General features: G+C 30.6%; 3 protein-coding genes and 1 long non-coding RNA gene across 58 annotated transcripts; 1 reads left to right on the top strand and 3 right to left on the bottom strand.

The window, feature by feature from the left end:
- Nucleotides 1–3698: 3698 nt before the first annotated feature.
- LOC112777030 (polygalacturonase-like) lies at nt 3699–7211 on the bottom strand. Its single transcript, XM_025821308.2, has 4 exons — nt 6726–7211; nt 5259–5548; nt 4957–5185; nt 3699–3932 (listed from the first exon to the last, which is right to left on the bottom strand). Exons 1-4 carry the CDS (start codon nt 7209–7211, stop codon nt 3699–3701), a joined length of 1239 nt encoding a protein of 412 aa, XP_025677093.1.
- Nucleotides 7212–9111: 1900 nt separating this feature from the next.
- Nucleotides 9112–12605, bottom strand: LOC112779691 (single-stranded DNA-binding protein WHY1, chloroplastic-like). Of its 6 annotated transcripts, XR_011877706.1 has the most exons (8): nt 12275–12599; nt 12115–12186; nt 11795–11979; nt 11293–11420; nt 10492–10579; nt 10207–10298; nt 9509–9598; nt 9112–9308 (listed from the first exon to the last, which is right to left on the bottom strand). XR_011877706.1 is itself a non-coding variant. In XM_072227865.1 (6 exons), the coding sequence occupies exons 3-5, from the start codon at nt 10621–10623 to the stop codon at nt 9558–9560; spliced, it is 276 nt and encodes a 91-aa protein (XP_072083966.1). In that variant the 5' UTR covers nt 10624–11979; nt 12115–12186; nt 12275–12605; the 3' UTR covers nt 9112–9308; nt 9509–9557. The 6 variants fall into 6 exon arrangements, 2 of the variants coding, with proteins under 2 accessions (XP_072083966.1, XP_072083967.1); XR_011877705.1 differs by lacking the exon at nt 11293–11420; XR_003190819.3 differs by having other exon boundaries at nt 10492–11979; nt 12275–12605.
- A 1315-nt stretch (nt 12606–13920) lies between these two features.
- On the top strand, nt 13921–16211 carry LOC112779590 (uncharacterized). The gene is made up of 3 exons (XR_003190793.2): nt 13921–14306; nt 15534–15865; nt 15962–16211. It is a non-coding gene; the product is annotated as an uncharacterized lncRNA (long non-coding RNA).
- A 2030-nt stretch (nt 16212–18241) lies between these two features.
- LOC112776115 (uncharacterized) lies at nt 18242–25214 on the bottom strand. 50 transcript variants are annotated; one of them, XR_011877123.1, is made up of 11 exons: nt 24528–25214; nt 24182–24397; nt 23145–23227; nt 22841–23016; nt 21447–21814; nt 20794–20844; nt 20651–20684; nt 19748–19831; nt 19586–19657; nt 19412–19468; nt 18242–18457 (listed from the first exon to the last, which is right to left on the bottom strand). XR_011877123.1 is itself a non-coding variant. In XM_072227026.1 (10 exons), exons 6-10 carry the CDS (start codon nt 20817–20819, stop codon nt 18391–18393), a joined length of 306 nt encoding a protein of 101 aa, XP_072083127.1. In that variant the 5' UTR covers nt 20820–20844; nt 21090–21814; nt 22841–23016; nt 23145–23236; nt 24182–24397; nt 24528–24790; the 3' UTR covers nt 18242–18390. The 50 variants fall into 50 exon arrangements, 19 of the variants coding, with proteins under 19 accessions (XP_072083127.1, XP_072083138.1, XP_072083131.1 ...); XR_003189795.3 differs by having other exon boundaries at nt 20768–20844; nt 21090–21814; nt 23145–23236; nt 24528–24790; XR_011877120.1 differs by having other exon boundaries at nt 19748–19819; nt 20768–20844; nt 21090–21814; nt 23145–23236; nt 24528–24790.
- Nucleotides 25215–25687: the final 473 nt, after the last annotated feature.

Raw genomic sequence — 25687 nt, 5'->3', positions numbered from 1 at the left:
ATCTGGCCGGTTCATCCGGTTCACCGATTAACTATCAGTTTGACCGATTTTTATCCGATTTTTTGCAGGACGATTTTCAAGGTCAAAACCGAACCGGTTAGAGGACCGGTTCTTGATTAACCCAGTCGAACTGGCTGGTCCGGTCTGATTTTTAAAACCTTAGCAAAATAGTCATCAACGCAGCAATTAACACAATTAGACAATTCCAAACACTTCAACAATTCAAAACCTAATGTATTGAATGTAACCTAACTTAATCAACCCAACTTAACTAACTTTGAAACTGATTCAACATTAAAATTGAAATTCAAATCAAACCTAAACTAAATTAAACTAAAATTAAACAATTTGCAAACAATCTCATCAATAATTTCTCAGTAAAACAGTCATCAATTTAGGAAAACTAAACTAAATTAATCAACTTAAATCCACTAAGATTAGAAAACTAAACTGAACTAACTTTGAAGCTGATTCAAAATTAAAATTAAAATTCTACTCAAACCTAAACTAAATTAAACTAAAATTAAAGGAATTGGAAAAGAGTTGTTCAAGAACTTGTAATGAAGAATAGAGCAAGAAATAAGGGAAGAGGTGGATGTTGCAGCCTTGGTTGCCAAAGTTGCGGTGGCGGCAGATGATAGTGACGACAGATGGTGGTTATGGCAAAGGAGAGAGAGATATATGGAGGGGGAAAAGGAGAAGAATGACGAGGCATCGGCATAAAGGATTGATAGTGACGAAGAAGGGTGGCGACGACGGTGGTCTCAGCGGCGACGGCAGATGAATGTGACGGCAGCTGGAATGCCAGAGACAGAAAGGGGGATGGTGGTGAGGGTTCGAATGAGGGAGAAGAGATTAATGATTTAAATTTATGCCCCTTTTATCGTCAGATTTACCGTCAAAAAATTCTGACAGTAAACCATTGCGGGTCACCAAAATAGAATTCGTTGGTAAACAGAATTCGTCGGAAAACAGAATTCATCAATAATTACTTAACCGTATGAATTCGACGTAGTTACCACCAGTAAATTTGATGGTAAATCCATTGCTATTCTGCGACGGTAAATCCGACGGTACTCAACGTTTTTCTTGTAATGTGCCAAAGAAAATGTCAAAAGGTTTGAGAAGAATAAAGAAACAATTAACTTGAATGATGATGATAGTTTCTTAAATATGTAAGAAGGGTGGAATGATGATCCAATTATTCCTGATTCAACTAGTTATACAATGGGCTATAATCCTGAAATTAGTTTATCTAACCAATCAACTGGCTCTCATGGAACATCATCAAGAGGTATTAAACGTAAATCAACCATGAGTGATATATTAGAATCAGAAATGGAAAGAATGAGTCAGGATATTCAAGCATTGACTAAAATGATGAAGGATCGGGAATCGTTTCTATAAGAGATCAATTGATATTGCTGAAAAACAAGTGTTAACAACTAAAGAACAAGTGCTGGTAGTTAAGGAGCAAGTTCCAATAGTTAAACAACAAGTGTAAATAGCTGAAAAGGGACTTGTGATTCTTGAGCAACGTAAGCCTCAAATTTACTATGAGAATGATGTATAGACTGAGTTAGAGAATTTAGGTGTAATGTCAGCATTGCGCATGAAATGTTACTGTTTTTTATATATGCAGAGAAGATAGAGCTAAGAGAAATTTTTTTTGGTATTCTAACTACCGTGCGTCTTGCCATAATATGAGTTGATGAAAGAAGCTGATGCACTTTAGGAACAATAGTCCTAGTAATGTGGCTAATATTTTGAGACCGACATAAATATGGCTTTAGGATCAAGATACTTTATATTTTGTGAGTAACATATCTATGACTTTATGAAGGCATATGATAATAATATATGATGCCTTTATATTTTGTGATTTTCATAACTATAATTATTGTTTACTAATGCTATTAGTAATGACTTGGTCAAAAAAGTCTATGTAATTAGTAATGACTTGATCAAAGAGGTTCCAGGTAATAGTGTTAACTTCGTTAGTTCTATCATAGTGTGATTTTTGTTTTTAGTCAACCTTAACTTGTTATTATGTAAGACCTTTTTAATGTGTATTAATTAATGCAATATAAGATATAATATATTAATCAAATAATATAATATGATCTATTAATATATTTGGAGCTATTGATTTATGTATGTCTTCCTCTTAAAGTTGTCTCTAATCTGTGTTAGTATGAATAATAAACGAAAATAGAATTTATATTTAAATAGATCACTTTAATTTTATAATTTATTATTATTATTATTATTATTATTATTATTATTATTATTATTATTATTATTATTATTTATAAAATTTATATTCCTAACTTATTATATTAAAAATGTAGTTAAATTTTGTTATTATTATTTAATGAAGTTGTTAAATATATTACATAATTATATACCTAATAACATTTCTATATAGTATAAAAGATAAAATTATCATTATATAATTTTATTTACTTAATTTTTTTCTTTCACTTTTCTTTTTAAATAAATACCATAAATTAATTATTTTTTAATATTTTTTTATTTTTTTTCCATCCAAATATATTAATAGAAATTAAATTTTATCTCAATTTTTTTTCTCAATTTTATTCTTTTCTGATTTTTTTCCTCCACCAAACAAAGTCTAGAAACAAAAGGGATATTTTATATTTTTATCCAATTTTTTTAATCCATTTGTACATAATAAATTTAGTGCCTAAACATTATACATATTAATTAATTTCTACTGTGAATCCGCTTATATTGACTTATCTCTAGAAAAAGTATAATTAAAGATCAGAGGATGAAACATTTATTATTCAAATAGTGCATACTGACAATTAAAACTTAAAAGCATAACAGCAATACTAGAAATCAAGAGGGTATTAGCTAAAAATCAGTCAAATATCTTTAGATGAATCTAAAAAGATGGTGTTTATATTAGGCATTAGAATATTTTTTTACTAAGTATCAAAATGTTTCTTTTTCATATTAAATGGATATTCTTTTATATATTTTATAAATTTTTTTATATACTAAGAATCGGGATTGTTAAAAATAAAGTTCCGTAATTTTCACTCCTAATTCTCCAACATATCATTCAAAATTTTAATTTGAAGTGAGAAGCAATTAATATCAAATATTATAAATTAAAAATAAATAAAATTAATTAAATATAATTATAAATTAATTAAATTATTTACTTTTTGGTTGATGACCCCTGATTCATATACTTTTTCAAAGGATAAATAGCAGTGGATATAAAATTGTTAGGTATAGTTAGGGTGAATGCGAGCAACATTGACTCGTCAATATTACGTTTTTTTTTTTAATTTATCATATGTTGATTTTTGTTTTATAATAAAACTTAAATTATAAACTTTTTTCTCATAAAAATTTTAACATTATATTATAAAACTACTTATTTTAAAACTCTTAAATAGATAAAAAAGACACAAAATAATTATATCTTTATTAAAGTTGCCACTACTTTTAATTTCTTGGGTATAAAATAATTGTGTCAATCATCAAACTCAATAAACTAGATAATTATTCAACAAAACATTATTATTAGAAAATCAAAATAATTGGAGAAAATTAAGGAGGAAAATACAACATGGTACTTCTTCTATATTATTAGATTCTGCTTATCTAGCTAATCATTATTATTGCTTCTATATTTTTCTCTAATTTTCTAAATATGGCGTTTATATATTTGATGAGAAACAAGCGTTAGGTTGAACAAAACCAGAAGTGATTCCTTGGGCATGAACGCATGAAGCTTGAGCTTGTTTGTTGGTTTGATATGTAAGTTTGACATCTTCCAAGGTGATTTCATTGCACGGATTCCTTGGACTGCAATTGAATCTAACCGCAACTTCAGTTGCTGATGTCCCATGAATATCTTGGTACATTACATTGCTAATTTTAACCCCGGAATTCTGCTTGTATGTCCCAAAAAACAAGACATGTATTCAGTTAGCCTAATACGACATTTTTATATATAAGCAAAAAAAAAAGTATATTATATAAAAGGGGAGTCTAGAATGTTTATGCCTATCACAACATACACTTATAAAGTATTACTAAAATTAAAACTATCTTTTTTATATTTTGGTAATGTTTTTTTTTTATTTTTTAAATTAAAAAATATTATTTTATTTTTAATAATATTTTTAAGTGTTGCTAAAATTATATAGCTATCATAATCGTCACTGAAACTATAGGTATCATAACATGCGAGTTTTCTTGTCCATTCTAGCTCGCAACTCCCTACATTATTGTTCAAAAAGTATTTATTAAAATCACTTAATAATTTGTGCTATTCTTAATACTTATCAAAAGATAATTACTTATTAAAAGAGTAAAATATTTATTATATTGACTGATATAATATATTTATAATCATTACACATATTGACTTAAGAAAAAAAAGTAAATATAACGAATTAATTTTTAATTAATTAACTTTTGGTAATATTTTTATTGTATAATTATTTTTTTAACCTCCATTTTCAGAAGGTTTAGGATTTATAGTTAAAATTATAGTTTAAAATTTAATATTTAAAATTTAAAATTAAAAAATTTAAAACTTAGAGGATAAAAATAATTTTAAAAAAATTTAGTTAATATTAACTGAAAAACATTGATTATCTGGTTGAACTCATTTGATTTTGTTATTAGACAAGTGATAAAATGATCAATATTTTTATCATCATCCTATTTTATTTACCTTATGCTATTTTTAATTTTTTATTAAATATTTTGCACAATAATAAAATGAAAATGATAATATAATTATGAATATTCAACTAAGGAATCATTTTATCATCATCCTATTTTTTTTAAGGTTAACATTTTGGTTCGGTACTCAGAAAAGTAAAATTGGACAACATAATATTTACTAATTATCGGTTTTTTTTTAAAAAAAAGAGGAGTTTAATTAATATGTTCTTGAAAATTTACCTGACCGGGGCAATCCTTCTCATTAGGGCAATAATTTTGGTCAATGACTATGGGGTTTTGGACATTAATCATAGTAAGATGTTGGAAAATGATGTTCCTTGCGAAGCCATTGCTTGGTCTCCCCCAAGACTTGATTCTCACACCATTCTCAGTTCCTGTAAATGTAACTGTTTTAACGGTCACATTCTCCACACCAGCCTCTTCTAATTCTTTCCCCAAACTTCCAACACTGCCACGTAAAAAGGGTTAATAGTAAAATTAGTTCGATGAAAAATGAAAAATTAATATATGTAATTAAGTACCTGATTCCATGACCAGGTCCACAAGCTATGTTTTGTATCCACAAATTGGTTGATCCAGGACCAATTGAGATGCAATCATCACCAGTGGCAATGTTGGATGCAATGATTGTTACAAATGATGAGAGTTGAACATGAATGCCATCAGTGTTGGGACTGTTTCCTGAAGCTGAAACCCTAACACCTTGTACTTTCACATTCTTGCTTCTGTCTATTACTATGTGGTACATTTCGCTGTTCACTGAGGTCACACCGTTTATTACAATGTTGTTGGAATTCGTGAACCCTAAATTCTGTAAATATATACAAGAAAAAATAAAATCATCAGAGAAACATTTATATTATAAAAAAAATTTAAATATACTTACAAATTAATGTATTTTATTAATTTTAACGGTTGATTTTAATTAATATATTGTATATTTTTTTATAATTAAAATCAACAATTAAAATTATTAAAATATTATTGTTTTAAATATATTTAAAATTCTATATATACACTAATAGAGAGGACAATTAAGTGCAATAGTACTATTTGATTAAGGACATATATGCACTAGTAGGTAGGATGATTATTATGTTAGTTTGACATTAGCTAGATAAATGAAATAATTTCAACACTTATTTAGTAAAATTATCTTATACCAAAAAATAGTTTGATGACCATAAATGCAATTATATATTCCAACTTTCTTTTGAAAAATTTTTGGGAATTATATATTACATTGAAAAAGAAAGTCTTCAAGTAGTGATGCCTTATTAGAGGATCGTCAGCACCTATAACCTTGTGGAGAACGAGTTAAATACCAGTAGGACTATTAGATAATTAAAAAAAAAAAAACTCTTATTAGACAGGTATAAATCTAATATTTATTATAATTTAATTTTAATATATTGACAATATAAAATATTTTATACAATTGATTAATTATATTTATTTTTAGATAATTAATTACGTGATTAATGTAAAAAATAATTACTTTTATTAATATTTTATTACGTAATTAAATACACATATAAAACTGTTTTATATTAAAAGTACATCAAAATTAAATTATATTTATTATTTTTAAACTCGCTCGTTATAAAATTCTGTCAAAACATAATAAATGAATGAGTATACCTTAGACAAAGTTAATGTATGTGAACCCCATTTTTATTATTATCGTAAATGTTTCTACATACATATATAAGGTGTTGGATTACTATTTTCTTTTTTTTTTTTACCAAAGATAAAAAGACTTATATCTGCGACTTCTAGATGAGTATGGAGAGATTATGTCATTTAAGCTATAACTTGTTGGCTGTTGGACTACTATTACTCAACAAATATTTCATATATTGAATTAATTTAATTTAATTTATAATTAATAAATTACTAGTGTTGAAATAAGTAAAATTATTATGTCCATTGAATTTTCTAGAGTATTTTAAAGACTCAATGCAATTAATTAATTAAAGCTATTATACCGTAGCACCCATTGGGCAATTTCTGTTGCCAAATCTCTTGCATGCCCAAAGACCATTGCCTTGTCCATCAAGAACTCCACCAATAATTGAAACTCCATTAACATCATCAAACAACAACCAATTCCCATCATTTCCAATATCATCATAATTGGAAGGTGCAACAAGTGCACCATCAATTTTTATTGTGATTCCATTGCTCTTGCAATACTCATGACTACCCTTAAACACTACTTTTCCAATTAAGAACCTTCCTTGTGGGACATAAATTGTTGATGGTGTTATTGTGTTGCATGCACTTTCCCATGCATCTAGAAATGCTCTTGAGGAATCAATTTCACCACCTGCTTTGGCACCAAAATCTATTACATTTAGGGTTTGATCATCATAAGAAGCTATGGTTGTTTTAAATGTGAAGAGAAAATAATGTACTAGTGCTTTTATAACTAGAAGTGGAATAGTGTTATGTTTTGGCCTTAGATGTGCCATAATAAAGGAAGTAAAGAAGGTTTGAAGAAGAAATTGGGTTGGGGTGTGTTGTGATGCATGCTTAGAGGTTGTGCCATATTTATAGGTATGAAAATGAGAGTGACACAAAATTTTTAAGAATAATTTAAGAAAAATATTGTATATTTTTTTTAAGAACTATTATACTATGTGTATATAAAAAATCAACTATTCCTATAAAATATATATTAAAATTATATAAAATAACATTATAATAACTGATTAAATAAATTTTTTATATAGAAATATTTTTTTTTTATTTTTAGTATTGATAAAATATAGAAAGAATGTAGATCAGTTATCACTACAACAAAAGATCGATATTTTTAGTTGTAAATTTAAAAAATACAAAAAAAACTTTTTGAATTTTCTGTAGAAATTAATTGCGCTAATGAATAAGTTTTTAATGTTGTCCAAAAATCTCTTTTTTTTCAAAGAATTTTTTGGATTTTTTTTTGGATCTCAAGGTGTTTCTTTGGAACTGCCATACAACTGATATAATTTTTTTATTGCTACAAATCATGTGAAAGACATATCTTCTATTTCGTAAAACAAATAATTAATGGCAACTATATATGTCATTTAACTTATGTTTTTGCGATAGTTATATATTTGTCATTATTAAAATATATTATAATAATAATTATATTTTTTGTGGTCATTAAAAAATTTTTAGCGATGGAATAAATACGACTAATATTTAATTGTTAATAAATATATTAATGTTTATTTTTATTATTGTTAAAAATAAAATAAATGGTGACTAGAAAAAAAATTTTTTTGGTAGCTTACGGAAACATACATGCTGTGTCTACTAGTAAAGCAAACATTGAAGAATGGACATTATTAATGTCAGTATGGTGTAAACGTATGTAAGACAAACTACAGCATGTTGCTACTTGATTACCTTTTATTTATTTATTTATTATTGACGTAGGATGCTACTTGATAATTTGAAAGAACTCAAGTGTACGCATTTGGCCCTAAGATGAAGGGGGTAGATCTACAGGGACCGATAGTGGCCACTGGCCACGGCAGAACAATTAAACAAGAGATTTTTTTTTTTTTTTTGAGTTAACAAAAATCAAACTTTAAATTTTTAGATCATAGAAATTCAGATACTATATTATAAAATTATTTGATACAATATAACAATCATATCAAGTTTATTCTTGTGAAAATTTTTACCAATAAAGTAAAAAAATGAAACTGAGTTACATACGCTATAAAAAAATCACAATTTTATTATGTTTTTAAAATGTGGCAAAAAATTAAAAAAAGCCTAACAATAGCTTTTTGCCACGCTTTTTGAGCTACCGGCACACTTTTAAAAAGGTTACATCTGCTAGCATAGCAGTAGCTCTATTCCCATGCTTTTGTCAATCTATCACTACGTTTTATTTTTTATCACGCTTTTAAGCGTGGCTGTATGTATAACTCTATAGCCACTCTTTTAAAGCATGCTCTCTAGTGGACATATAGCCATCCTTTTAAAGTACAACCACGCTTGGAAAGCGTGCCATTAGTTAATCTATTGCCACACTCTTTTTGTAATCGTGCCTAAAGTTAATCTATCGCTACGCTTTAAAAACGGGGGGCCTATTTCTATATCAAATGAAAAAAGGAATCCTGATATATATTGCATTCATGTATACTTCAATCTGCTCTAAAAACAATAAAAAAACTAAGACAATAACTTAAAAAACTCTATAGCCACTCTTTTAAAGCATGCTCTCTGGTGGACATATAGCCATCCTTTTAAAGCACAGCCACGCTTGGAAAGCGTGCCATTAGTTAATCTATCGCCACACTCTTTTTGTAATCGTGCCTAAAGTTAATCTATTGCCACGCTTTAAAAGCGGGGGCCTATTTCTATATCAAATGAAAAAAAGAATCTTGATATATATGTGCATTCATGTATACTTCAATATGCTCCAAAAACAATAAAAAAAAACTATAAGACAATAACTTAAAAAACATCAAGTTATTACAAAATATTACAAATAGCATTTTAATGGTTCATCATTTGATACTTCACACAAATGCTCTGAAAAAATCTTCTTTAGCTTGGTGTTAGACCTACAGAAACAACAAAAAATTGGGAACAATCCAATATAAGTTTCAGAATAAATCAAAATATATTTTGCAGCAATACATTAAGTTGGATCTTACAAAATGTTTTATCTATGCCAATTTACTCATTACATCTTAAAAATAATATTAATCAGCAAAAGAATCCAGCCAGTAATAAAAACGGAAAATAAGTAAATATATCTTACCTCACGGAAGTTGCTGCTTATCTGCCCCTTCCCGAGATTGTCTTGGTATTTAGATAGTCCGATCACTCCCGCCACTTTCTTCACCAAAATCTGAAGAGATACTACATCAATGTGAAATTGGATAGAAATTCAATAGTCACAAATAGGTTTCTGGTGCTCAGACTATTCAATAGTCCTAGCAATCTGAGCTCATGAAAATCTCACAAAGTCGGAATCAAAGAAAACATAACTGCATATCACTTCATTATAATTTTATATTATGTGCATCAACATAAACATGGTCATATAAGATATTCTTTAGATAACTACACTAAAGACTGGTCACCATCAAAATATTCCATTGATCTATGATATCAGCTCTTTGCAAACCGCAATATATGTAATGGACTGAATCAGCATGGCGAGAAAATTAAAGTATACAACAAAGGTTCACAAAAGAAAAGAGGGTTACTGAGGTTGAACAAGTGGCCAAAACCATCTGAAAGAGGCTCCGCCTTCAATTTTTTTTTTACTTTACCTTCATCATTGCACAATATAAATTTTCAATCTTTTTTTATTACCAAACCTATAAATATAGTATGCAATTTTTATTACAAGACAAATCAAACAGTAATTAGTGACATATATAATATGTTAATCTAATTACAAATTCACATTTTATAATGATTAGAATTCAGAAAAGTATAGCATAGAAGTACCTTTTGCCCTTTATACGATCATGGAAGAATTCACAAGACTCCCTTGCGCCAAGAATCACAGTTCCCATTTCACCCATTGATAATGAGAATACCTACAATCAAGCAAACATGACCAGACATTGAAAACTACAAGAGCAACTCACTAAGTCAATAAAATAATCTATTTTAGTTTCTAAAGAAAGAACGGTACATTGAGTTATGAATGTGCCGAATTTCGAAGTGATAGATATTGTAAAACAGACTTAGCATGTCATTATCCTCAAATTACAGAATAGGCGAACTTACTTGCTTTCTAGTCCAGTCATACTGGCGCGAAGCAACTGTGGGTGCAAACTGAAGCAGAACATAACCTTCTATAGATATTTTGAATGCCCTTAATTGCAAAATTTCACCAAATTTTTCCAAAGTTAAAACCATTATAGTCCACAAGAATTAGAACACATCCAATGATATAACCACCAACAAAACCAAAATGAAGTAATATACATCGAAATGCAAAATGCAGAATAATATGTTGGCCTAGAGGAAATTGTGTGACTCTAGTCTAGAGGCACCTGAATTAATTATTGTAGAAAGGGTACATCTAATTCGATTATTGGCTACATGATTGGAGGCACCTGAATCAATTATAAAAGATTTTGGATTATAAGTAGAATGAGATTCAAATTATAAGTCGTCCATGAGAGAAATAGAGGTGATATGGATCTGAGTTTTCTTGGCTGATTTTTATTAAAGATACTCCAAAAACTCAACACATGATAAGACCATGGACAGACTTAGGCAAAGAACTCTTGCAACAAAAGCAATAAACTAGAAAAGGTAAAATTTGAATCACTGGCCACTTGAAAAGAACCAGGAAGCAGCTAAAAGAGGTTTGGTAAATGGCACATGAGCTAAACATGTTGACAAGATATTCTAGCAAAAAAGCATCAATGATGATAACTCAAACAATGGCACTTGAAATATTAGCAGATTTGGATAGTCTAAACAAGGTTCTAGCTCACTTGTACAGATGAGGGAGCTTGGACTAGGAATCTAACATAACAGGAGCAGTTGCTTGTTAGGCTAGATGAATCTGAACCTTACCTTAAACATCAATTCATTGCAGAGTAGACAGTGAATTGTGCTGAATCAATTACGAAAAAAACTCCCAGGATTTGAAACTCATACACTGATTGTGTAATTAGAACCTCCAATAGAAGAAGGAAGCAATACTATGATTAAACAAGAGAAGATTCGTAAATGATTTTTATATTTTTCTAATTGATATCATAAATTTAGAAAACAATTTGAAATTTCTTCAAATCCCAATCTCCAACATAATCTTAGATAAAACAAAGAAAATGAACCATAATATAGTTTTGCTAAGAAAATGGTAAACATCATAAACTAGCATAACAGAATTTTCTTTTGTTTGTTTTTATGCCTGAAATGCAAGATGTAGAATCATAATGAGAAAATTGCAAAATCAATAAACCCTAACAAAGAAGGATACAAAATCATAAGCAAATTGCAATAATAAAAAAGAAAACAGTGAACCCTCATGAAAAAACAGAATAATAAAATTCCTAAATTCAGAACGCCCAACCTTCCACCCAAAACTACACAGAACCAGATAAAAAATCCTTCTCTATTTGGTGCTATTGGAGTACTATCTTAGTTCTCCATCGCCATTTCCATCGCCAGCTTGTCATCCTTCTTTGTTATTCAAAACTAAAAAGAGACCTCGTCGTTTTCATTGAGTCGTTTCTGAAACCAATCAATGTTCAAGATCTGCACACAAAAAAATAACAACAAAAAAGTAGTTAGAATATGGACACCAGTAATATAGATAATGACAAAAATGTAGTTCGTCATAAAAAAAAGACAAACAACCATTTATCAAATTTGAAAGCACAGATAGCTCACCAAAAGATATCCAAAAATTAGTCATGTTCCTATAATCAGATTAGTCCTGATCCGATGGAGAAAAAAAAATCCCTGAACAGAAATCACCTAAGTGTGAGTCAAGGACGCGGAGTAAAGGCAGACTATAGATATGCGGAGTAGAGGGAGAATACCAACTCACTTGAAGTAGAGGTAGAAGTTTAGTTAGGGAGTTGCAGCATAGCCACACGCAGGAGAAGATAGAGACCGGCGATGCAGGAGGAAAAACAGAGCGTTATGGGTTTCAACGATGGAGGAAGGAGCAACGTTTGAGGGATTGTGAGAGAGTGGGCATGACGGAGGCTTTGAGACGAAGGGAGCGCCGATAGAGGGAGCGCCAATGGAGGGAGAGCCGATGTAGGGAGCACCGAAGCAGGGGTTGGAAGCGCGATGAAGTTCTGGGGTTAAGGTTGGAGGCGCGATGAAGAATGATGAAAAACGTTAAGTGTAGGTGTTAATAGTGAAGTGTTTTTGCTCAGTATATTAAACATACCCTATATATTGGCACACTTTACAATTGTCAACGTATGGCTACTCTATTGGCACGCTTTATAAGCATGTCTGTTGCTCTCTATGGCCACGCTTTCGAAGCATGGCACAAAAAATATGATCAAATTTCTAATCAATTGCCACCCTCATAAAAACATAGTCATTGACCATTTTGTACACGCTTTTGAAGCGTGGTATGAAAAAGCGCGGTCAAATCTTTAATCTACCGTCTCCTCATAAAAGTGTGGCCATTGACCTCTTTTAGCAACGCTTTTGAAGCGTAGTAAGGAAAAAGTGTAGCTCAGACTTTTTTTCTTATAGTGTATAAGTGTAATATTTAAATTTAGATTACAAAAATGTGATGTCGCATTCTTAACAAAAATAGAGCTCGATACAATCATTATTATTGTATTTTTCACATTCCATAACCAAAGAACATGATGCTTTACTAGACTAGTCTTTAATTAGTAATTTTATTTATATAAATAAACACCACATTTAGAATGTAGTAATTTTTGTATTTTGTTGTTAAACTAATAATTATGATCTATCGAGGCAAAGGACATTGATATCCCATTCCAGTGCAATCTCTATTGGATTGATTTTCGGAATTATAAGTCATGTGAGTATATATAGAATTAAAGTGATTGATAATCACCATAAACAAATCCCGCAAGGTGAGATATATCTTTAAGGGAGTCATTTAGATAAAGATGTCAAAAACGTCTTTTTTTAAAGATGTTTTTTAAAAAATTAAAATTTAACACATGTAATCAATTAAATTATATTATTTTTATTAAAATTAGATCGGACAAATCAGTTTAGCAAAAAAATTAATAAATTAAATTTTAAACTGGTATAAATTAATATTTTTTATAAAAAATTACTACAATATCTCTATTATAAAACACACACTACAACATTTTTGGCCTAAGGTAACCCTTATTCGAAGCAACATTTAACAATAGTTGCTTTAGATAGGCAAAGACAACATTTTTGACGTGTTACTTTTGAATAAGGCTAAGATAACTAAATTTTTGGCCACCCACAAAAATTATTGTCTTTGATATCTAAAACAACACTCAAAAAATGTTACAATATAAAATATTTAAGACAACATTTTTAAATAAAAATACAACATTTTATAAAAGTTATGAAAAAAAATTGAATAAATAACATTTATAAAAAGTTGCCTAAAATTATTCATAGCTAAAAATTTTAGAGGGAAACTTTTCATCCTATTCCCCCAATATTTACTTTCCAATCAAATAACTTAGAAAAAAAAAAAGGAAAGACCTTTGGTTTTCCTTAAATCATTTCTAGTGAGTGCTTCAGTAAGTTCATCACTATGCCCAGCACCCACCATAAGCACTAACTTTCCTAATCAACATAAAAGGGGACACAACCGGCAGCAGGAGGTCCCGGCGTTCAACTTCTGGTCTCGTTCGCGGTGCTGTCGGCGACGGGGCGGTGTTCCCTTTCAAAGGCGTTGGCGCGATGCTCTCCTTCGTGGTCATCATCTCCACGGACGCTGCTCCACGGCTTCTCCTCCCCTGTCTCGGCCCCAAGTACGCGGTCACCTTCGAGAAACCCTTCTCGTTCTTCCTCTTCTTCCTCTGTCTCACCTCCTCCTCTTCGCAACTTCACTCTCTCCGATCAACGCTTCTGCCGTCGTAGCTCACCAAGTAATTAGTTTTCTTCTTGTGCTCTTTGTTTTACCTATTTAATTTTCTCTTCCATTTAATTCAATCCTTCAATCTATTCCAACTAGTGTCTCTGTAGTGGTGCCCATTGGAAAAAAAAACTGATATGAATTAGATCTTTGTACTTGCAAATTAGGAGAAGCTGTATTTGATGATAGATATGATGCAGAAGAATGGTTATTTTAATTAATAGATAGAAAATTGTAGAAGCTTGGTTCCCATGGATTCAAAGGGTTTTGTAGGCAAAATATTATTATTGGTGTTATCTGATGATCACTACTAATTTCATTTGATTATTGCTATCTTTATATGTTGTTAATTCTTGTTTCTTTTTAATTACATGTCACAAAAAAATATCAGTTATTAATTATTAGAGTGAAATTCGAGTTCTAATTTAATTCTTTGTTGTGGACTATTGATGATAATTATTCTTAGAAGTTATTCTTTTTTAATTTGTAGCTATGCAGGGTTTGTTTATTTTGATGTTTATATAGAGACTATATTAATTGGAAGCAATTAAGATGCATGCTAGTTAAGTTCTAATTATTCTTGATATGAAAACTCAGATGAATGACAGCGCATAATGGTAACTGATAACATCAGACATGTATTTAGTTGGTTTTAGGTTTGAATTGGTTTTGTTTTGCCCAGTATGTGAGAAATGGATCAGTAACTGTTGATGAATGGTGAGTAACAGACATTAACTTTATAGAATAATGATTTAAGTTGAATTGTTTGTCCTTTAATGCAAATGGTTGTACTATAGTTGTGTTGGTTTACTATTATTATTATAGCAATAAATATGAACACACATGAATCTTTCCAAAGATTTGTGACCACTTGATGATAGTGACAGAGTACATGCACCAGCAAATAGGACAAACATGCCTTCCTATGCAAAAACTAAACAGAACCATAAGTGCATTACAAGTCTAATCTAATGTCTTGGTGTTGTGTGTGTATGTGTTTTGTATAGATAATATACTTTTTATAATGTTATCCAATTCCAAATCCACTAATTTGATTTACATATATCTTCATGACTTTATGCATTTATTCGTGTAATTGCTTTTTCTATCGCTCTTTACCAATTGCTCCACTAATTCTGATTCATGTAATTGCTTTTTCTATGACAAAAACTGAAAAGTGCTAATGACCTACTATTATTTTGGTTGATGGATACTTCTCCTACTAATGCATTTCAAAAAGTTTTTGGTAAAGAAAATCCAGGAAGAGTTCGATGTTTTGGAAGAACTGTTACAAAAGCTTCTCTTAAGAAAAATAAAGAAATAGATGAAATAAAAAAACAAAGTGAAGAGAAGGTAACAGCTTTAAAAACTGAATTAGATGACCATAAGCAACGACTGCAAGGATTAGAAGATATTGTGAAACTTATGCTGCAACAAACTTCTCCTGGTATGAATGTTGATGAAGCGCTTTCTCTCTTGCGATCTAAGCAATCGTCTGCAAATAGTGCACAAGATCCAAATTTAGTTCCTCGGCATTCTCCTCCATCGACTCATATTCCAAATCATGATTAGGTATATGTGTGCTAAATTGTTGTAACACTTGAGTATACATGTTATTGTATAGCTAATGTTTTTACTATAATTTTTTTCATTTAAATTTGACTGCAGCTTTCTTATTGTTGGATGAAGTTTTCTGAAGACATAAAGGCAATTCTTGGCGCAATGGTGAAGCACCAAGTCTTTTTGGTTTCAAGTCAAAAACTTAGTTTCTTTTTGGTTTAAGTTCATCATCAGAAAAACATGTATTTTGCTTACTTATGTTTATTATTTATTTGACTTAGTAATTTGGCAAGTATGTTAATTGGCACTTGGTAGACCTTTCTATATATATGCAATATATATTATTAGCTTATTCAAATGTGGGTGTTATATATCCTTCAAATGTCATATAAATAAAGGTAAAAAATATATTGTTTTAGATATTAAAAAAGAGAACATAAGAGAAACTCAATAAGGTGTTGCTTTAGGTATTAAAAAAAGATAACTGCAAATACACTTACATAAGTGTTGCATTAGGTCTATAAAAAAGGCAATTTAAAAAAACCTGGACAAATGTTGCTTTAGGTATATGAAAAAGGCAACCTAAAAAAATTTGGCCAAGGGTTGCTTTAGGTATATGAAAAAACAACTAGAAAAAACTTGCACAAGTGTTGCTTTAGGTATATGAAAAGGCAACTTAAAAAACTCAGGACAAGTGTTGCTTTATGTATTAGAAAATACAACTCGTAAAAAGTGTTGCCATAACGTCTCATCTCAAGCGTTGTGTTTGGGTGCTCTAAGGCAACCCTTTTGTGGAGTTGCTTTATTTGCAGAAAAGGCAACGTTTATTGAAGGTTGCCTTAAAAAGAGTTCCCTTTAATACACAAAAACGTTGCCTTAGACCAAAGGTAACGGCCGTATAGCCAACCCCCCTAAAAGCGTTGCTTTTTGACAAAAAGTGTTGCCTTTTATCAAAGGCAACACTTTTCCTTATTATAGGCAACATTTTTAAAGGGTTGCCTCAGCCCGAATTTGTTGTAGTGACAACTAAAATATCCCTATTATATATATATATATTAAAAACTTTAAATTCTAACCCTATAACAATAGAGAAGAAAATGGCTAGAATTTAGCATTCTCAAAATTAATATATATAATAAGAATATTTTAATCATTTTATATAATAGGGGTAGGTGTTGTAGTAATTTTTTATAAAAAATAATATTAATTATTTAGACAGATTCAAAATTTGATTCACTATTTTTCGGTCAAATTAATTTGTCTTACCTAATTTTAATAAAAATAACATAATTTAAATAATTATATGTGTTAAATTTTAATTATTAAAAAATATCTTTAAAAAAATACGTTTTCTGCGTCTTTATGGGAACATCCCCCTATCTTCAATACCTAATTTGCGTGTCTAAACTTTTGTTTTGGACTTGAAGAATAAGGAAGAAAATATTGTCTCCATCCATTGTACTTCTTAATCTTTCCTGATGTCAATTTTTACCGTGACTAAGATTTTAAAACTTGAAAATATAACTCTATTGGCACTAAAAATAAATCAAAGCTCATAAAAAATACTAAAATGAAAACATAAACACAAGAAACAAAAGAAGACATTAGAAACAAAATATAACCTGCATTGCTTTTCACATCTTTGATCCAAAGATGTTCTTATCAAACAATAAGTAACAAAACAAACACTACAACATTTTCAGGTTGAGGCAACATTTAAAAAGTGTTGCCTAAAGACTAACAAAAGGTTGCTTTTGATCTATGGCAACATTTTTGGACCTAAGGCAACGTTTTTGGACGGCGTTGCATATGCAGCCGTTGCCTTAGATCAAGGCAACACTTTTTTGTTTCAAAAGCAACGCTTTTGAGAGCAACACTTGGTAAGTGTTGCCTTTGGTTAGAAAACAACAACACTTCAAAAGTGTGTTTGAGACAACACTTTTGCAATGTTGTCTTTTCTCATATTTTGACCACTACTAAAAATGTTGCCTATTTGCAATAAAATTCAACCCTTTTATGTGTTGCTTATAAGTTTGAATTTGCAATACTTTAAAGTGTTGCCTATTAGTTTTGAATATGTAACCTTTTAAAGCATTGCCTTTTCTTTTGAATATACAACCTATACAAATGTTACCTTTTCTTTTGGATATGCAACCTATACAAGTGTTGCTTTTTCTTTTAGATATGCAACCATACAAGTGTTGTCTAATATTCAAAATATGCAACTAATAAAAAGGTTGCCTTTTTGATAAAAAAAATTACTTTCGTAATAAAAATACAAAAAAATTAAAATTTATAATAAAATTTTTTGTTCATATATGTTAATTATTTTAATTAATAAATAAATTTGTGCACAATAGGAAAAAATTATAAAAGAGACAAAATAACTAATAATAAAATTCTAATCAAAATAGATATTAAAAAGTTCAATTAGTATTTCAAATACATATTTCAAATACATGTTCATCAATAATTCTCAACAAAATAATAAAATTCTTGTCTAACAATAATTGTCATAACAAAATATTAATTAATATTTATAAAAAAAATATCAATCTACTTGCATATTTTATATCCATGCTTGACTTGTCCCATATGCTAAATCTGCAAATAATACACAACAAAAAATAAACAACTTATTATTAAAAATGAAAAATTATAATAATAAAAATTTCTTTATGATATTAAATATTATAGATACAAAAGCAATAAATAGATCTAAAAAACTCCTTCTAATGTGCTTAAGGTATAAATTTGATCAAGTATTTCAACAAACAAAGCTTGTCTCTTAGTCTTGATTCTCTTCGGAAAGAAAAACTATAATAAAAAAGATCAGTTAGTTAAAAGTATAAAACATGTCTCTAACTTCCATTAAAAACTTCAATAAAAAGGTTAAAAAATTGGAAACAGCAGCTATATATTTTCACAAAACTGCAGCTAAGCCATATGAAATTGGAAAAAGATGATAAAAAATTATTAGTGTATGTTAATTAAACGATGAATTCAATGCACTTTAACTTAGGAGGTGCGCTGCAAATCCTTGACTATATGATGATGAGTCCAATAATGTCAAAGGCACATGCCTTATGCCTATGCATCTTGGGATTAACAAAGATGAGACTTCTTTTTAAGGAGACTCTAGCTACTCACTTCAATATAATCCCCACTACAACCTTATACATCTGTCAATCAAAGATTCATGATAATGGCATCAAAGTACCGCTTAATTATTATTCATAAGGAGGCAATTCATGAGGAAAATTATTGTAGAAAACATACAAAGGGGAAGTTCCCAAATCTCCATAAACCACACCAAGACTCTAATATGCAAGCCGAAGAATTAACAGAGCAGAAAATTTCTGTAGAAATAAAAACAAAATTAACAAGGAACTTAATAGAAATTACTAGTAGCCAGTACAATATCTTGTAATTGGATCCAGAATGAAGATTTCCAGATTGAAATTTTACCATTTAACACTCCAAGAGTCTAACATCATCAACGAAAATTTGTGTTCTAATACAGATAACAAGTTATTAATTTCCAGCATCTGAACTTACAATGACACCATGTTCTGAAGCTGACTAAGTTCTTGAGGAATCAAATTTGACAAATCACTGCAACATAGAATGACAAAAACCAATTAACAAACAGGAAAAAAAGAAAGGGGGGGGGGGGAGAGTAACAAAGGAGAAAACAGATTTCATTAGGAAAAAAAAAGACAAATGACTTGCATGTCCATAACACTTCTAAGATTAGCAAATTCTGCTGGAATAAATCCTGTTATATGATTTCTGCTCAGGTTCCTACAAAAATCAAATAATAGCCGTGAGTAAAAGAGAAACTGCCAGATTCGAAAAACAAATAAATAACAAGAAACTTGCCACAGTACTCACAGCTTTAGAAGATGTTCCAAGTCACCGAGGGAAGAAGGAATGGAGCCAATTATATTATTATTTGAAATACCCCTAAGAAGGAATCTGAAACCATTCATCAGTATGAACCAGAGGGATATAAACAGATTTGGATCTGGAATGAACAATATGTAGAAATCTGAATTTCTTAGTCTACTTAGCATTTAGATTTGTGCTTGAATTTCTCTCGAATATTTGAAATAGACTATTATATAAAGGCATGCTCCTATACCCCAACAATTCACATTCAAAATAATTATATTGAATAATTTAACCTCTTTCCTTTTAAGATTTTTCAACATGAACTCTTTTGCAAGCATGGCACAAGCATATATCTACTGTACTACCTAATCAAAATAGCATATCTTTGAATTTCTATATATATAGTATTGAATACTGATTGATAAATCATAAATGCAATCATTCAACTCCATCAATTTATTAAGGAATTGGTCCAGAAGAAAAGAATGGTACCATAATGAAGAAAATCACACATGGTAAGAGACAAAAATCTGACCAAATAATAATTTCTTATCAATAAGATAGTAGAAGAAAAAACTATTTTAATGCTTCATAGAGATTTCCAAAAAAAATTGAAAAACATTCTTTAAATGCATGATTTTTGCCAAACATATAAATTTTCTAAATTAAAGAGGCAAATTTGCCAAACATATATGAAAATAATTTTAAAAAAATTAAAATGAAAAAGTAAATAAAAGAATGAAGAAGTAAAACTCATATGCTGCTCCAAATATCCCAATAGCAAAGTCTGAAGAAGAAAAAAAAATTAAAAGGTCTAAAAATCCACAACACAATACACATTTATACTATCTATTAATATTAAATAAAACTAAAGAGACCAAACACACGCCCATATGAACAGACCTTTTTTGAACATTCTTCAATCTCAGACTTAAACCTAAGTAAAAGATAAATGAAAAAAAAAAAATTAAATTCCAAGAGAATGATGATCAAATTAACTAAGAAGCCTGGGAGATATACTTATGATGTATGTCCAGAAATCTCACAGTTGTAGTGGCAGCTTCAGCCGCATCCAGCACTGCTTGTGCCTACTTGCACTATACAAACACAGTGCCCAATGAATCAGTCATAAAATGTAAAAATAAAGGGAAAGAAAAGAAAGAAATTCTTATCATTCTTAAGTAATATTACTATATATCGTACATGTGGACATAATCATTAATTAGTGCATTAAAAAAATCAACATATGAATAAAGAATGGTGCTCTGCTCATGAATACAAACATCACAACTGAAACTTCTATCTTACCAAAATTAACAAATATCAGATGCAAATAACTAACCTTCAATTGTAAAGTCATCAAGTTTTGCACGGCTAGCAACTAACGCATATGCATAATTGAAAAACAAATCAGCTCTCTTCAACTCTGTTTCAGATGGTTCAGGATTTTCTGGTCTATTGATGTGGAAATCACATTGCATTTTCCAATAATTGATTCTTGAAAAAAAATTTGCAGAGGAGAGAGATGATAGTAGCACATTTTACTCAGAGAGAGAGAGAGAATATTTTCTCAGCTATATGGAGGCACTTAAATGATTTCTTTAGATCCGTTTGTCGGAATAACAAACAAATAAAAATAAAAAAGGGAAAACAAAATCAACTCAGATAGATATAAAATTTCATAACTCAAATGAATGACCTGGTTATAATGACTGTTGATTGGCAAGCACAACTACGGGCGCCAACAGCAATGCATTCACAACAGCGGCAAGATCAGAAACAACAATGAACATAATAGGAGTCACCACTTGAAGCTTCAGCTGCCGCCACAACAGCAGCAACAACATCAGCAGTGGGCACAGCCTTCAGAGGACAACCTGGCTTCCTCTCCACCCCAACGTAACAACAGCCGGACCCGGAATGAGCGTCGCTGCAGTCCTAGGCGAAACCCCATTCTTCTTCACCTCAGAGCAAGGCTGCACCGCAGGCTCATCTGCAAGCCCTAGCACCGCCCACACGGACTCAGCATTCTGCTGCTGCAGTTGAAGGACATTAACATTTACATTCCTGACTTGGAAAAATAAAGGAGGGGATGAGTAAAGGCCAAAATACAATGAAAGCAAGGAGTTATAAATAAGTAAGAGTAATGCATATGATGTATGGCGGTGAAATTCAAAATTTGAAAATCAATAAGAAATTTGAAAAACAGGTACAAAAGGAAGGAAAAATTAATTGAAATAAGGGAGACAATACAACAAATTATTAATGGTTAAAGAGAATAAGAGGAGAAGTTGTCAGAAAGTATTAAAGACATTGAAGCTAATATTACCTTTGATATAACCTAATAATGATGCAGAAGAAATGAAGAAAGAGAGACCACAGATGATACAACTCTTATAAAAGGTACCATAATCAACCCAACTCTTTAAGATCTCTCCTTCAAGACACGTTGGATTTCCACTACCTGACAACCCTCTCTTAATAGTTTAGTATTAGATTGGCCAGACACACACCCATCTGAATCTGTTCCTCCTCCCTTTACTTTCTTTCACATTATCAGTATAATAGCAAGCTATCTAATCACTCTCATCTCTCCAACTAACAATAATGAGCAATGTATTGAAGTAAGACACAGACACGAAGACGGAAACACAGCCGACGGTGCTGAAGACGTCTCTGTTTTTCATAGTTAGTGCAAGCATTTGAGTTGAGTTGAGTTGAGTTGTGTATCATATCGTCATTTAAATTTAGAAAGGTTCAGCTTATTTAACCATTTATAAGTCTGATTAGTGTTTGAAACGGGAGAACACAAATTTGTACAGTTCCTTTAGAAGACTTGTTACTTTACTTATCAGGAAGTTAATTATATATTTTATAATATTAAAGTGATATAACACAGCACCCAAATGATGCATTTTACCCTCTAAAATGCAGCTTGCAACACACTCTAAAGGAACTTAATCACAACAAAACTACTTATTTGTACTTGGAGAAAAACAAAAGATAGAAAAAAGAGTAACCAATGACTGAGACAATATAACAAACAGAAAGAGCGCAAAGCTGAATAACAAGCTTAGTTAGTTACTTAGTTACCTTCGAGAGTGAAGAATATCTTTGGTTAGTGTAACCACAGGCTCAATGTCCTTCAAAATCTCCTCTTCCTTCTCCTTCCACAGGTGGTACGGGTTTGTAGCCGGTGTGGCGGCAGTGCACCACGCTCGATGCTGAGGTGGCGCAAGAGTGAAGCGAAGGTGCCGATGAAGCAAAAACTGGCGAAGAAGATTAAAAGGAGAAGAACTTTTCATAACTAAAATTTTCCAGAATAATTGCTAATCTAAAAAATTAGGATTCAAAACACAAAAATAGAAAAGAAAAACAGAGGCAGTATCATTAGTACCTGAACAATGATCAGCGGTGATGAACCCTAGCAGAAGAACACTGGCAAATTGGAAGAGATCAGATATGAACGGCAAGCAAAACCTAGAGAAGCTTGAAACAGCAAATAGCTCAGAAAAACAGCAAATAGACACACACAATTTCCTTTTTCTTGAAAAAATCACACATACACACAATTGAGCAATTAGAGTAGGAAAGGGAAGAATTGAAGTGCACACCTAATGAAATGAAACAAGTTTGGCAGCAGATCAAACGCAGAACGAAACCAGATCTTGTACTATGCAATTTTTCGGCAAAATGCAGAGAGAAGTAACCGACACCGTGCAAAGAACAGAGAAAGAGAGGAACACGAGGTAACACGAAGAGAGCATAACAAGGCGAGTAGGGAGGAACGCAAAGAGAGAGGGAATGCTTCTCCGCGAGTAGAAAAGGAACCGCGAATTTCATCAATTTAGGGGTTAGGGTTACCAGTAGCATTTTGTTTCAACGTTTTGTTAGGAATATGAAGATGATGAATGAATGAAAGTTTCTGTGTTTGAATCATTTAGTTTTCTATTGATGTATTTAGAGGAAAAATTGAAATTTAAAAGAAAAAAATACATTTATATATTTTAGACAACACTTATAATGAGAAGCTTATTAAAAATTTTAAAGCAATTTTAGAAAAGTGTAATTTATGTACATAGTAAGCGTTGCATATGTATTTTGCTGAAGCATCGCCTTTCATGTGTTCTCTATCTAATCAAAGGGAACACTTATGTAGTGTTAGTTAAAAAAGTGTTGCAATAGCAATATTTCATTGCAACAAATATTAAGCATTGTTTTTTATCATTTTAAACAACACTTTTTAAGTGTTACTTACAGTATATATTGCAATAGATAAAAAATATTGTAGTGAAAACATTAGAAATCAATTTTCTCAAAGTGATTCATACGAGAGTACAGTCAATAAATAAATCACCATATTATAAATAATGTTTCACTCATTCAACATATAATCAGGCAAAATATAGGGGAAGAGAAAAAATGAAAGCTTACCAGAGATGAAGGGAGCCAAAGCATGAAACTATTACATCGGTGGAGAAGAAGAACAAGTCCAGAAAAAATGATGACAAGTTGCGATGCTCACAACGGAGAAGAGATTAGACGACGCGACACTTTCGGCGGAAAAGAGAGAAGATGACACGACACCAACGGAGAATGGGGAAGACGACGCAACTGATACTGCAAGGAATGGATGAAGGAAGTGACGAACTGCGATGGCCGAGCAAAAATCAGATACACCAAAAATTCAAAACAATAGAAAACAATCAAAATCAAAACCCTAAAAGCTCAAAACAAACAAAATCAAAAGAATCAAAACCCCTAAAAAATTCATACGCACCAAAACCCCTGGGGCATCTCCATTCTAGATGCAGAGATTCAAAGAGGATACAGAGTGAGACGAAGGTGACGATGGTGAGTAATGATGTGTGAAAGTGAAAGACAATCCTTCTGTGCGCGGGTACATGTATTCGTGAAAACAAAAATAATTTTTTCACTAGGTTTAGACGCGTTTGATAGTAGAAGACGTTTGTAAAATGCACCCAAAACACAAATATTAGATGACTCTTGAAAAAAGTTATTTTCTGTGAAAAAAGTGTATCTATTAGTATTAAGATAAGACTATGTTTTATAAGTGATATTTTTATAATTTAAGAAAACACTTTTTAAGTGTTGTTATAACTGTGTTTTTTATTTTACTTTAAAAGAAAACACAATAAATAACCTATTCTATGAATAAAAAAAGTATTGCTAAATGGATAATTTTCTTGTAGAGCATATCGATTTCTTTTCAACTACAATCTACAAGTGATAGATTTTTCAAACATCATATTCTAGGAATTTTTTAAAAATTATTTATTATTGTAATCAATTTTTTTTCTTTTATGTTGGTGAATCAGCCATTTTTAAATTATTATCATAAATTCTATAAATAGAAAGTCACAACTTGCCATCTAAAAAGAATACAGAGCAATTTAGGGCATGCGCGCATGCTAATTTTCCGTCCCTTGCTTTAGGGCTTAGGCGCAACTAAGAACATACAAAGACGCCTCCTTATCCTCATTTCCCACCTCATTCACATATCCATCTTTATATTTCTATGTTATCCTAAGCACAAAAAATCAAGATTTTGAGTTATTAGAGCTTCATTATATGGAAATAAAAAAAATAAAAAGTCTAAGGGACCAGCAACTTTGTTAAATTTTGACCAGCATATAACCAATAAAGAAAAATGAGCCATTGGATGAAATCTCACACCAATCTCACACCATTAAAACCATCATTGATGACTATTTGATGGCTACAAATCACAAAAGTTGCTGGTGCCCTAGCATTACTTTATAAAAAATAATCAGAGCACATGTATATTCAATTAGGATTATTTTTTCAGTTTTCTCGTAACTTACGATTCTTTTATCCACGTAATGCTTAATGAGAATTAGGGCAATAATTCGCACGGATGCATGCATGTTATAGGCATGGTAATGCGGTAGATAAGGG

This window comes from Arachis hypogaea, chromosome 19 (genome assembly GCF_003086295.3).
Source record: "Arachis hypogaea cultivar Tifrunner chromosome 19, arahy.Tifrunner.gnm2.J5K5, whole genome shotgun sequence".
In the NCBI taxonomy this organism is placed as follows: domain Eukaryota; kingdom Viridiplantae; phylum Streptophyta; class Magnoliopsida; order Fabales; family Fabaceae; genus Arachis; species Arachis hypogaea.
The sequence above is the reverse complement of the archived record's forward strand: the minus strand, read 5'-3'. Positions and strand labels throughout refer to the sequence as shown.